The sequence below is a fragment of the Myodes glareolus genome, chromosome 7 (genome assembly GCF_982192425.1).
Source record: "Myodes glareolus chromosome 7, mMyoGla1.1, whole genome shotgun sequence".
In the NCBI taxonomy this organism is placed as follows: Eukaryota; Metazoa; Chordata; class Mammalia; order Rodentia; family Cricetidae; genus Myodes; species Myodes glareolus.
In genome coordinates this window covers 717,537-731,293 of record NC_142032.1, presented here as the reverse complement: position 1 = coordinate 731,293, position 13,757 = coordinate 717,537, and the positions used below count along the sequence as shown (strand labels likewise).

At 42.2% G+C, this 13,757-nt stretch overlaps 1 protein-coding gene across 1 annotated transcript; it reads right to left on the bottom strand.

The window, feature by feature from the left end:
- Positions 1–1,157: 1,157 nt before the first annotated feature.
- Prdx3 (peroxiredoxin 3) lies at positions 1,158–13,251 on the bottom strand. The gene is made up of 7 exons (XM_087907724.1): positions 13,096–13,251; positions 11,795–11,930; positions 9,962–10,103; positions 8,965–9,100; positions 6,842–6,945; positions 2,109–2,274; positions 1,158–1,826 (listed from the first exon to the last, which is right to left on the bottom strand). The coding sequence occupies exons 1-7, from the start codon at positions 13,129–13,131 to the stop codon at positions 1,773–1,775; spliced, it is 774 nt and encodes a 257-aa protein (XP_087763850.1). The 5' UTR covers positions 13,132–13,251; the 3' UTR covers positions 1,158–1,772.
- Positions 13,252–13,757: the final 506 nt, after the last annotated feature.

Below are 13,757 nucleotides of genomic sequence, written 5' to 3'. Positions count from 1 at the left end.
ATTTGCTTTTTCATTTTACAGGGGTTACAATTAAGAGATTGCCTTGAGTCTCATATGAGACTTTAGACTTTGAAACTGTATTGAGATTGAAAGGTTATAGGGACTTTAATTTGAACTAAATGCATTTTTTATTTATGATATGGGCACAAGTGTGAAATGTGGTGGTTTGAATGAGAATGACTCTCATCAGCTCATATATTTGAATGCTCAGTCCGCAGTTGGTGGAACTGTTTGTATGGAAGGATCAGGAGGTGTGGCCTTCTTGGAGATCCCAGGGGTGGGCTCTGAGGTCTCAACAGCCCACACGATTCTCAAGTTAGATTTCTATCTCTTGCTAGTGGATGCGATGTAAGCTCTCAGCTCTGCTCCGGTGCCATGACTGCCTGCTGCTTTGGAGATCACTGACTAATCCTATGGAACCATGAACCTCAAGTTAAATTCTTTCCCTCTCTCTCTCTCTCTCTCTCTCTCTCTCTCTCTCTCTCTCTCTCTCTCTCTCCCAAGACAGGGTTTCTCTGTGTAGCTTTGGAGCCTGTCCTAGCACTCTTTCTGTAGACCAAGCTGGCCTCAAACTCAAAGATTCGTCTGATTAAAGGCATGCGCCACCAACACCTGGCTTAAATCCTTTCTTTTATAAGTTGTCTTGGTCATATGTTTTGTCACAGCAACAGAAAATCACTAAGACACTTGCTAACTTCCTTTTCTACATATTTTCTCTCAATTGATTCATATAAAAACCCCAAGATACATGTAATTTACCTTCATTTTACAGATGAGAAAATAGACCCAGTCTTTTTTCCCCCAAGGGCTTCCCTGAAAACACTACTCAAAACTCTGCTCCAATACTGCAACTACCTGATTTCTATTGTTTATTATTGGTCTTCTCCTCTAGAATCAAGAACATGAAGATGAGGGTTTGTTTTTAATTCACTCAAATGCCTCCAAAGGCCATCTGGCACATGTTTAGCATTCCAGGTGCTACCAAAATAAGGGATGGAAGTTTAGGTACTCTTGCCTGCCTAAATTTCAGTTTCGTGAGAGTGGAGACAGCATTACCTTGTTTGGTTTCAGAGCCAAATGCCCAATAAATAATTATTTGTTGACCTAAGTCATCAAAGGATGAGGAGTACCCCAGAATAAAGTGACCCAACAGTTAATGATGTCAAAAATGCAAATAGTTTAATGTTCATTTTTATACCATACTTTACATCCAGCACTTGAAGAAAATGATTATGGTGTTTTAAAAATGCAACCACCAGATTAGACATAGTCCTTCATGATTATGCCTCTATACCCAAGGACATTATAAGTTAATGAATATAGTAAGAATAATAATGGGAAATTCAGCTTAATACACAGAAATTCAGGAAGAAATTTCAAGACTTTGATCAGAAGTTTTCAGTGCTGGTGCTATGTGCTACTGCATTGCAGACCAAGGTTCAGAGCAGGCTAAGGAGAATGCTTGCCCTCTGAAGACATGATCTAAAAAATGGGGGACTAAAAATTAAAAAGGAAGAAATGGGGGACCAAGCATTCTGTGGGAACTGGTTAGCCATGAAAAAGCCCCTAGTAAGGACAGATATAGAAGCAGCTAGCCATCTTTAGAGAGCCTGAGCCTATCTTACAAAACAAAGCCCGTGGAGCAGTGCTCATAAACACAAGCATGATGAGGTTTTGCAATCTATAAATAATCTTCAAATCGTTGAAGGGATTCCAGCTGTGGCTCTTTTCTGGCATGAGAAGTTTTGGGTGAACACCAGACATGGGATGATCTACTGATGGACCTTCTCAAAGTACTCTTTGGAAGCTGTTGGACTTGGCTTGATCTGAAAATTAAAATTAAACTGGGTGAGAGAGACTTCATGATAGTAGAGTCTCAACAGTGAGCTGAGCTCCAGTTTTAAACTAAAATTTCTTCACTTTTGAAGATTAGCCTATTTTTTTCAAAACATATAGATGAAAACTAACTAGCAGCCTATATAGTACCTGTTCAGCTCAGAGTCACGCACCCACACTCAGTCAGCACCTCTGTTGGCTCCCTTGATAGCTTATCCTTAGGCAGAGAAGACTTAGAATTGGGGCCTGGTACTCTGAAGAAAACAACATACCGTAGGGGACTCTGGTGTCCAGTTGGCAGGGCAGACTTCTCCATGGGTCTCCACAAACTGGAACGCCTTCACCAGACGGAGAGTTTCTTCCACACTGCGGCCCACTGGGAGGTCGTTGACACTCAAGTGTTTGATGACACCATTAGGGTCAATAATGAAGAGGCCTCTGCACAGAATTTATCCTAATCAGTGTTAACAGAACTAGAGCCAGTAACCCTCATTTCTATCCTTTTATGTCTTTGATTCTCTTTTAATAAATTCATTAAACTGTCAAATGCTGAAAAATGAGAGTTTTAGGGACTGAAGAGACTTCTTAGCAATTAATAGCTTTCTTGTACTGTCTGTCCAGACGACCTGAGTTCAGTTTGTAGAACGCATGTAGAGCAGCACACAACTGCCTGTAACTTCTGCTCCAGGGGACCTGGTATCTTCTTACCGACTCCAAGAGCAAGTCTCCTAGCATGCACGTATTTCCACATAGTCACACATGCACAGTTAATAATTTTAATAAATCTTAAAAAGAAAAACCAGAGCTGGAAAGATGGTTCAGAGGCTAAGAACACTGGCTACTCTTCTAGAGTCCCTGAGTTCAATTTCCAGCAACCATATAGTGGCTCACAACTATCTATAATAAAATCTGGTGCCCTCTTATTGTGTGAAGGCATACTAGACATGCAGACAGAAAACTGTATACATAATAAACAAATAAATCTTAAAAAGAAAAACCAACCTGGAATTAGTATTATACAAATGTTTATCACCTTTTAGTAATGACAGATACTTTGATAATGCCAGACCACCATGTGAAGCATATGTTACAGGAACATTGCAAAAGTGTACCCCCAATGTGATGTATCTAAAAGAAATGAACTAGAAACAGTAAACACCTTTATTTAGTGACCTATCAAACATTCTTTAGACTCCTGTATCAGACTCTGGTAAAGTAACCACATATATGTGTAAGAGGAAGAAATTATGTTATCTATATTCAGTGAATATTTAAAATGTTACCTTTTATTTATATGTGTGTTTGTGTGTGTGTTATGTATGCATGCAAGAAAATATCAATGGGATCCAGAAGAAAATGTTAAATTCCCTGGAGCAGGAGTACAGGTGGCTATAAGCGGTATAGTGCGAGCCCTGAAAACCAAACTCTGTCCTGAGGGCACCAGACATCATTACAGATGTTTGTGAGCCACCATGTGGTTGCTGGAAATTGAACTCAGGACCTTTGGAAGAACAGGCAATGCTCTTAACCAATGAGCCATCTCTCCAGCCCCACAGCTAAATTTCAAACTTGTGAAAGGGAATTAAAGAAAAGCTTAGAGCTGGGTATGGTGGTACCTGCCTTTAATCCCAGTACCTCAGAGACAGAGACTTGTGGATCTCTGAGTTTGAGGCCAGCATGGTCTAGAGATCCAGTTTCAGGGCAGCCAAGCTTTAGCAGTGAAGAAAACTATCAAAGCCAGAAAGCTAGTAAAGATGTAATTGAATGAGGGGACCATGTTCCAGCCCCAATAAACAGTAGAACATGGCAGCTTTGGCCACAGGATTCTAGCTTTAAGGATAGAAGAAAGGGGTTATGGAATCTGCCTTTATGACTAAGGAAAGCTGCCAAGGCCAGGCATGTATCAGGGTGTCCCTGAATGGAGGCCACGGTATGAAGTTGTGACGCTGAAGCCTGGATTGCCTTGGAGAACCCAAGATGTTGGAGATGCTAGAGCTATGGTATACCTGCCAAGGAAAGCTGCTAACAGGGAGTGGAACAGCCCGAAAGAAAGAAGTGTGTTGCAATCAACAAAGATGACAGGAGCTGGAGACCTGAAGAGTGTTTTGACATCAGACATGGAAATGTAGAGTTTGGAATTTGCCCAGCTGATTTTTAGTCTTACTTTGGTCCAGTATTTCCTTACCATGCCCCCTTCCCTATGTTTTGGAATGGTAATGAATATCCTATGCCATTATATGTTGGAAGTATGTGATCTGTATTTTGGTTTTATAGGGGATACAGTTAAGAGACTACATGAATCTCATTAGAGACTCTGAACTTTGAAACACTGAGATTGTGCTAGCCTATGGGGACTTTTGAAGCTAGACTAAATACATTTTGTATCATGATATTGTTACAAGTTTATGGGGGCCAGGGAGTGGAATGGAGTAGTTTGAATGTAATTGGCCTTTATAAGTTCATCGGGAGTGGTACTATTAGGAGGTGTAAGATTTTGGAGTAACACAAGTGTCCTTGTTGGAGGAAGTATGTCACTGTGGGGGTGGACTTTGAGGTCTCATATATGCTCAAGCCACGCCCCGTGTCTCAGTTCACTTCCTACTGCCTGTGGATCAAAGTAATAGGACTCTCCGCTCCTTCTCCAACACCATGTCTGCCTGCATGCTGCTATGTCCACCATGTGATAACAATGTGACCCAATTACATGTTTTCCTTTATAAGAGTTGCCATGGTTATGGTGTTTCTTCATAGCAATAGAAACCCTAAGTAAGAAATACAGGAAGGAAGCATAGTAGACTACACTTTCCCCTGCCACTGCTAACTATGGAGAAGCTTGGCTTTGGTTTACTGAGAAAAACAGTAATCTTGAAGTCAACAAGGCTGAGTTCCAAAAGGTTGCCAGCACTGAGGTTCAACATGGGTTGGGTTTAGCAACTGTGTGAGAGCCCACAGAAGTGGATCATTCTACCTTAACTCAAGGTCAGAGTTTAAACATATTCTTGCTCCTTCAAGGTTATAATGACAGGAGGTTTGGCCTAAGGTGTGGCTAGTAACAGGATGTTTTGACCTAGAGTATGGTTTGAGTATTAAGAAGGTAATTACTTTGTTGTTCTTTGTACCTTGGTGAAGAAGTCTTTTGCCTTCCCCATTCCTTTTTGGGTTGGGGTATATAAAGGTTATGAGAAATAAACACAAGACAAATCTCTGTATTTACTGGATGATCTCTCGACTCTTCTCTGTTGTCTCTTGATTATTTCCTTCTCCATCCTGACTCTTCCCCCCCAGGTGTGGACGAAATAGGTCAGGTCGAATCTGACATAACTGTGTGGCATCCCAGGGTGGGGCTCTCTTCTCCTTCATGAAGTTACTGCCTGAGTCCTTCCTTCACTCTTATTCTCGTAGACATCAAGAAGACAGCTAAAGCCTGCATTCCCATGAAGAAGCACTCAAGAAGGCTGCATTTGAACATGAGACTGTGTAAGAAAGAACTTTCTCCAGTCCCATAGGATGAAAGTACATAGAAAATACAAGCTACAATAACTGCTTGGAGCTATTCCCTAAACTATCTCACCAGGTCACTCCTATACACCTACTAGAGATTCACTTCCATTTTATCTAGGAGAAAACAGAGGCACAAAAAAGGCAAGTAACTTGCCCAAAATCACAGAGTCATTAAGAAGCCAAGTTTAAAAAGAAATCAAACCCTGGCTTGTTTGGTTCCATGACTTTTAAAACACCATCTCCACTGAGAGAGAAAGAAAAGGGAGAGACAGAAGGACCTTGAAAAAGCTTTTCTCTCCAGTAGTTCAGGAGTAGCCATCATTGAAGGGCCCCCACACTGTTAGAAAGAATGGATCAGTGGGACCATTGAGACATCAGCACCCTTTCCTAGACAGAGACCCAGGTAGTGAACTGAGTACACATCTTGGTCATTTCTGCAATCTTCACAGAAACGATTTCATCAGTGCCTAAGTAGACAAAAAGGCTTTCTCAGGGGACAGGGAGGTGGCTCAGAAGCTAAGAGCACTTGTTACTCCTGCAAAGGACTTAGGTTAGATTCCCCACATCCATACAGTAGCTAACAACCATTTATAGCTCTAGTTCCAGGGGATATGACCTCCATGGGTAGTGCCTGCAAATGGTGTATAAACATATGTGCAGATGATACATGCCTTTGGATATCCACCTGACTATACATGGAACTAAAACCCAAATGACTGGGCATACCTGTGGTGGACTTTCTTTTTTTCCCTTTCAGTCCTGGCCAGTGTTTTCCCTGGACAGTCCCTGGCTGTCCAGGACCTTACTCTGTACCTCTGCTTCCAGAATGCTGGGATTAAAAGTGTACCCCACACCATTTGTTTTCCTCAACAAATTATTTGAAGGGACGACCCACTGCTAATTCAGATCTTTGAAGTGGGAACATAGGCCTTTAATCTGGACTACACCTTCTGCTGACAGTCTATATAAAGGACAAGAAAGAAGGAAGCTTGCTCTCTCTTTGTCTGATTGCTCTTACCCTTGACAGCAAGTCAATTCCTTCACAGGTGTTAGAGCCACTTTTTGGAGATTCTGGAGTAAACTGAAGGCCAGCTAAGACATCCAGCCACATGGAATGAACTACTACTGGATTTTTGGGCCTCTCATTAGTAGATAGCCATTGTTAAGACTAGTTAGACCACAGGCTATAAGTCCTTCTAAGAAATCCCCTATAGATAAAATATAACACACATACATTTTGCCATCCAGGTATCATCTGTGGTACCTGCCCATAACCCAGCACTAATGAGGCAGAACCAGAATGAGCACAAATTCAAGGATAGCCTGTGGCCATATATCCAAACCCTGTCTCAAAACAACAACAACAACAACAAAAAAACCCACCAACAAAACCAAACCCATATTCCTTTCTGAGTTTTATCAAAACATGCTTCTCTTTATAAGTCCTCAAGAGTCAGTGACACTAAAATATGCAAAACCATCCCATCTCTAAGGAACAGCTTACCTGAGTGCAATGCCAGCACCTTCCAACAGCACTCCGTAGTCTCGGGCTATTTGCTTGGTTAAATCCGACAACAGCGTGATGTTCATGTGGCCCAAACCACCATTCTAATAAAAAGGCAAACAGGACTGGTTTTCTCAGGTGGTCCTATAATGTCTGAACCATGTACCCATGTTGATGGTGGTAAGTAATAGTAAATGCACACAAGGGAGCTCTGCTTCGCTTCCTTCCTGTAAACTCACCTAAAGGAGATATAATTATATTTGCCATTATGTTTTTAAAATTTATTTTTATTTTATGTGTCTGAGTGTTTTACCTGCATATCCCATGCATGCAGTGTCTGAAGAAGCCAGCAGAGGCTATCAGATTCCCTGGAACTGGAGTTAAAACAGTTGTGAGCCACTATATGGATGCTGGGGACTGAACCTGGATCCTCTTAAGAATAGCAATGTTCTTAACCAATGAGCCATCTCTCCAGTCCCTATTATTTTATTCCTGTATTAATTGATGTGGGGGGGTAGGAGGGTGGGCACACGGTGTGGGTTCCAGTGATAGAATTCAGGTTGTCAGGTTGGCTCAGCAAGACTGATGAATCACCTCAATGGCCCATCTCCACTGTTTTAAAGATAAGGAAACTGAAGCTAAAAAAAAAAAAGAAAGAAAGAAACATAGAAAGAAGAAAAAGTTCTTTTTTCTTCAGGACACTGCAATAAAGAATCTGACTGACCTTTCCTTATCTTTTTGAGCCAAGGTCTCCTGTAGCCAGACTGGCCTCCAATTTACTGTGTAGCCAATGGTGACCTTGAACTTTTGTTCTTCCTGCCTCTACCTCTGGAATGCTGGGATCACAGGCTATGCTAATCCACCAAGTTTATGGTACTGGGGACTGAACCCAAGGTTTCTTGTATATTAAGTAAAAGCTCTGAGCATACCCTGCTCTCTTTCTCCAATTGTTAAAGCAACTGTTGAAATGAAAACTAATTTGTCAAGAACAAAAATGAAGGAGTGACAAATTACTCAAGTCACTATTGTTAGTCCCGGATCATACCTAGTGAAATCTTGGCTGTTGTTCTTAGCAGATTTCTAGACAACATCACACAGAATAGCACTGCAAACTACTACGCAAAGTATAGGTCTAAGAGGAAGCAATAGACCCTAGCCATGTCCCCTGTCCTACTGAGCCTGTCTCCATTACTATTTGAACTTGGAAAATATACATGGAATGGGCAGTAAAGATACAAACAATGTCCATGGAGTTGTTACTACCATAGTTTACAGACTACTAATAGACAAGGATCTACAAATGGCCTGCTTCAGGAGGATGTGCCTCACCAAATACAGAGCTTATCTAGCATGCGTGAAGCCCTGGATTTGATTTCCCAGGAAGACATAAACCAGGTTCTGATCCTAGAACTTGAAAGGTGGAGGCAGCAGGATCAGAAGTTCAAGGTTACCTGAGCTAATACATCCAGTTAAGAGGCCAGCCTGAAGTATCTGACACACAGTTTTTTGAAAGGAAGCGGGGAAAGGAAGGCAGTTAAGCAAGAAACTCACTTCAGACCGGCAATGCTTTAACAAGCCCTAGGCTTTGTCTTAAATTTCTTCTGTTAGTACAGGGGATAAGTGTAGCTAGTGAATGAGGAAAAGGCAATGATTAGTTAGATTAGAGGATTAAGTTCTGTTCTTCTGCACAATAGGTGACTACAGTTAGAACATATTGCATTTTTTAAACTAGCTAAAAGAGGGTTTTTATTTTTTTATTTTTTTTAAGAAAAAGTCTCATCATGTGGCTCTTGCTGCTCTGGAACTTACTAGGTAGACCATGTTAGCTTAAAACTCATGAAGATCCTCCTGCCTCTACTTTCTGAGTGCTGGAATTAAAGGTGTGAACCATCTGCCCAGCTAAAAAAGGATTTTGAATGTCATGGCCAGAAAGAAATGACTGAGAAAACAGAACACAGAATAGCCTGATCCTTGCATAATGTACACATGTATCAAAACATCACATTATATCCTACGAATATAAACAACAATGTTTTTATTGTGTGGTCTATATTGTTTGTGATTTAGAAATGAAGCCAAAGAATAAAATAAAACCAAGGAAAGGTGACTGTCAACCAACCTACCTTCCTTGGTGTATTGATCCAGGCAAGATGGCTGAAGTGGGAGTCCACTGAAACCGCTACAACTTCACAGTTTACATCATGAAATTCGTTGGCTTTGTCACTGAAAGCAACAATTTCTGTAGGGCACACAAAAGTGCTTGGGAAAAAAAGAAACTTTCATTAGATCATGTAAAGACAGAAACTGAAGACATAAACAGTAACTTGTCTAAAAGCTAAATTGATTTGCTTAGGGGGCAAAAAAGGTAAAATGAGCTGGGTTGGTGCATACACCTTTAACCCCAGAATTTGGAAGGCAGAGGGAAGAGAATATTTGTCTGCTCAGGTTAGCTTGGTCTACATATAAAAATGATACAAAAAGTAAAATAAAATAGAATAAAATAAAATAAAAAGAGTAAGCTGACATGGTGGTATGCACTTTAATCCAGGAATTGAGGAGGCAGAGACAGGCTGATCTCTGTGAGTTTGAGGCCAGCTTGGTCTATCGTGAGTCCCAAGACAGCCAGGGCTATATAGAGATACCCTGCCTCAATAAATCAATCAACCTGGGGTGGGGTGGGGCACACATTTGAAGACTTAAATTTGAAAAATCTGTATTTGAATAAGCAGCTTTAAGAAAAACTCATTTCTTATACTACTTTCTCATTTCCCAACCAGACTGGTATAAAATTTAAACTGGTTTAAAGAACCATTAATCAAAAGCATGTAATACTGAATTGTATTAAAGGTTGAGAACACTATCCATTGATTACCTTGCATGCAGAAGCCTGGGGTTTAATCCCCAAGACCACCAGAAAAACTAACAGAATCATATTAAAACTCCTGCATTAAAGTAAGGTCATTTCTTCCATTGAGTTAATCACATGAGCTATAGATAGCCAAGGCCAATGAACAAAATCAGAAAGAATCTTTCTCTTCACTAGAAGAGGAATTTCAGTGTGAGTTAGAAACCACCACCAGCTCTCAGAAGGATATGAAAGCATTATAGAGTCAGACTTACAAATCCAAAGGGTAGAAGAAAAGCACCAAGTACTTCCCCTTAAAGTCATCAAGACTCAGCTCTTTAAACTCTCCGTTGACAACAGCAGTACCCTTAAAATAGGGGGCATGCTGTGTGACAGCAGGGGTGTGGAAGGAGGAACCTGAAAAAGATCACAACCTGTATGTAGCTTGTCATCCACTGCATCAAGCACTACACGATTTTATCTAAATTCCTTTCATTGAAACTTATCAAATAAATTTATTATTTATCGTAACTGGAGATGATGGTTCACTTTAATTGTACATCTTAGGTACAATAATTTACCCTTCAGTTCAGTTTTAAATTATACACAAATCCAACTCAGTGGTAGGGAGAAATGTATGTGCATGTGTGTGTGTGTGTGTGTGTGTGTGTGTGTGTGTAAATATGGAGGATGGAAGACACCTTCCAGTACTGATCCCTCTGTTTTCTCTTTTAGTGTCTAATAAACTTAGAACTCACCAGCAGGCTAGCTGGACACAAGTGCATCCTACCACATCTGCTTATGCGTGGGTTCTGAAGGTCAAACTTGAGTCCTTGCGCTAGTTTACTAACTGATTTAGCTATCACTCCAGCCCTGAAGAAAAAGTTAAAAACTAAACAAAACAAAAAAAAAAATCAAACAACAGAAAGGAGAAATGAAATGTCCTGGAAACTAAAAGAAGGAAGAGAAAAGAAAGCAGAGCCAGAGCCAGGCTTAAAAAGACCCTTAGTATTGAGCTGCAGGGTTGGCTTTTCAACTCAGAGAGAGAATGAAGTCTGGGAAGACAGCTGTTTTCAGGAAGATTAGGCTATCAGGAGGACAAGACTAATGTAAGGACTGCAGTTATCTCAGTGAGAGCACTGAGGTGTGGCAGAGAGAACATCAGGAACAGATGCAGGACGTGTTTCAAAGCTGGGGTGGAGTGGGGTGGCGTGGGGTACAGGCAAAGCTCAGTGTGTTGTCTACTCATTTTATCCAGGGGTCTTTTTGCTATTAGTAAGCTGTTATGATTTCGGTATCTTAGAGGAATATCCTTTATTAAGTATATTCTACAAATATTTTCTTTTTCCTAGATTATAGCTTTCCTTTATTAAGTATATTCTACAAATATTTTCTTTTTCCTAGATTATAGCTTTCTCTACTCATTTTCTTTTCCTTCCTCATTTCTTTGTTTGTTTTATGCTTGCAGACAGGGTCTCACACTAAGAAGGCTCTATTGGCCTGGAACTTATTATGAAGTGCAGGCTGGCCTCAAACTTGTGGCAATCCCCTGTGTCTGCTTCCTCACTGTTGAGGTTACAGGTATGCACTAACCGCATCTAGCTCCTTTCTTCTTTCTCTCTTGGAAACAGAGCCTTCCTATATAACCCAAGCTGGCCTCAAACCTGTGTTGATATTCTAACCTACCTCAGCCACCCAAGTCCTGGAATTTCAATCGTGTGCTGCTATGCCTAGTTTTCCCCTTTCCTTTCTTTTGTTCCTCCCACGGAGCCAGGGTTTCTCTGTGTTGTCCTGACTGTCCTGAAACTCACTCTATAGATCAGCTGGTCTCGAAGTCAGAGATACATTGCCTTTGTCTCCTGAGCACTGGGATTAAAGGCCTGTGCAGCTTCCACTCATTTTCTTCATGTTCCTTAAAAGTAGATCTTAAATTTTTGACACTGCCAATTACTCACTGTTCCGACACAGTTCCTTATGGATCTGGCCATCTCTACACATTCTCATACTGCATTTTTAAAGCTCTGAAGACAAGTCTCATGCATAGCCAAGGTCCAGAGTTGCTGACATGGGCTCCCTTTTGGGTACAACTAAAACACAATAACACTTACTGGTGCTAAAGGCAAACTTTGCTTGGGCAGAGGCAGGCCACAGTATGTCTGTCAAGCAGGGTCTTCTAGAAGCAACAGGCCTAAGAACTGCTGAAGCACAAATACCCCGGGAAATGGCACCCACATGCTGAGCAACCTGGAAAGACAAATGCTTTCTATTAGGAAGACTTTCTGGAAGGGTGATTAATGGCTGACCTTGCTGCTGGCTGCTGTGGCCATTTGTCAATGGTGGCCTCAGCTGTCCGTTTTCCCTGTAAACCAAATACCAAATCAAATTAAAATTTTCCTTCTTCTTCCTTAAAGACTGCAAGGCCGAGGTAATCCTAATACAGTCTCAGGAATAAAAATCTCCAGATGACTACAAAAACTCAGGAAGGCTAGGCCAGGCTGAGTGATTAATCCCCTCTCCCCCAAATCAGAAAAAGTCTCTCCCAGACTCTCAGTCAAGCAAAGAAATAAGGCAAAGTTCATGCCTTGGGAGAGTTTGGCCCTAGTTCAAGGAAAGTATTTGCTCAACCTTGATGTCCAGCGTTGCTAGGGGAGGAGGCAGGTGTTGCCCTGAGTCCCAGCGATGAGAAAAAGGGAAAGGTGGTTGGTAAAAGAAGAGTAAGCTGCAACCACCAAGGGAACAGCAGGTAACAGGGCAGAGTCCAGCCTGAGTGTGGGAGCATAAAGCGGCTCTCACTACTGTAGTACTTTGTTTAAGTACTAGATTTAAGAGTGAGTCCAGAGTTAAGTCAAGATGTGGCATTACTCCTTCCTTCCATGGCAAAGAAAGGAAAGCAAACGGAGATTTAGAAATGCAAAGTCAAGCCAGGTGCTGGTGGCACACACTTTTAATCCCTGCAATGGGGAGGTAGAGGCAGGCAGATCTCTAAGAGTCCGTGGTCTACAGAGTGAGTTCCAGGACAGTCAGGGTTACAGAGACAAGCCTGAGGAGGGAGAAAAGTCACTTGCCCAAGGTCATGTTTGGTGACTGACCCTAGAACACGGGGTCCAATACACTGGCCTACAAGGCCAGACCTGGGTGCTTTAGTGAGTGGAGAAGCAGCAAGAAGACCCTCGACTCCGAGACCGCAAAGACTCCGGGAGCGCACCGCCCGCCGGGGCAAGAGGAAAAGCTGCCCTGCGCAGGCGCTGGGGCCTTGCGGGCCGCAGGAGGCCTCTCGGGGCGCGAGCCGAGAGCTTCCTCCAGTAGTGTTGTTAGTAGCCAGCAGACCCAAGAGGGCACGATCCGGTCCGGGAAGCAGGTCCCGGAGTCACGGCTGTGTCATGCGTCTGCCCAGCCGGCAGCCACTCACCGAGGACCTGAGGAACCTTCCCGCAGCGGCCGCCATCTTCAGTGCACGCGGGAAGCAAAGGAGACAAGGAAGTCTGCGAGCAGCTGGTCCACGCTGAGTGTTGTGTCTCCTACGTAGGGCGTGGTTTCTGAGTCTGGGGGCGGGGCCTGGCGCGCAGGTTGGGCTTACGGGGTGGGGCCGAGACGGGAGGGGTGTGGCTTACGTGAAGAGACTGAGTGAAAGTGGTTTAGTGTGGAAAGTGGAGAAGCACCCCTTCCTGCTCAGGGTGATATATTTTTCCTCTTGGTCTCCTGAGGAGCTGAATGCTTGTTTTCCTACATGTTGTACTAAACCTATAAAGAGCTAATGAAAAGTTCAAGTAGACACTTATTTCCATGTTCCTATTGATTTTGTGTGGTGGTAACTGAGAGAATCCTTTTCCCTTTCTACCTCAGGTGGAATCTTTTGGCTTCTGCATTAAATGGAACAAATTTAGTTGTTTGAGTCTTTAATAAGCTCAGTGACTTAGAAACATCGAAGCTTAGTATGCTTGAAAACCTTTGAGATTGTGTGGAGGCTTCCATTTTGACCTCTCCTCAAAATTGGGATAATTGAGATAGATACATTTCAAATCAATTTATTTACTAACCGATACTAAGTGCTGAGTGGAGAACACGGTTTTG

Bases quoted from the DNA above. Each gene is read 5' to 3' on its own strand.
- Prdx3 (XM_087907724.1), bottom strand. From the start codon at position 13,131: ATGGCGGCCGCTGCGGGAAGGTTCCTCAGGTCCTCG. The intron at 11,931-13,095 runs GTGAGTGGCTGC...TTGTCTTTCCAG, and splicing joins GAAGGTTCCTCAGGTCCTCG to GTTGCTCAGCATGTGGGTGC. The intron at 9,101-9,961 runs GTAAGTCTGACT...TTTTTTCCCAAG, and splicing joins TTCTTCTACCCTTTGGATTT to CACTTTTGTGTGCCCTACAG.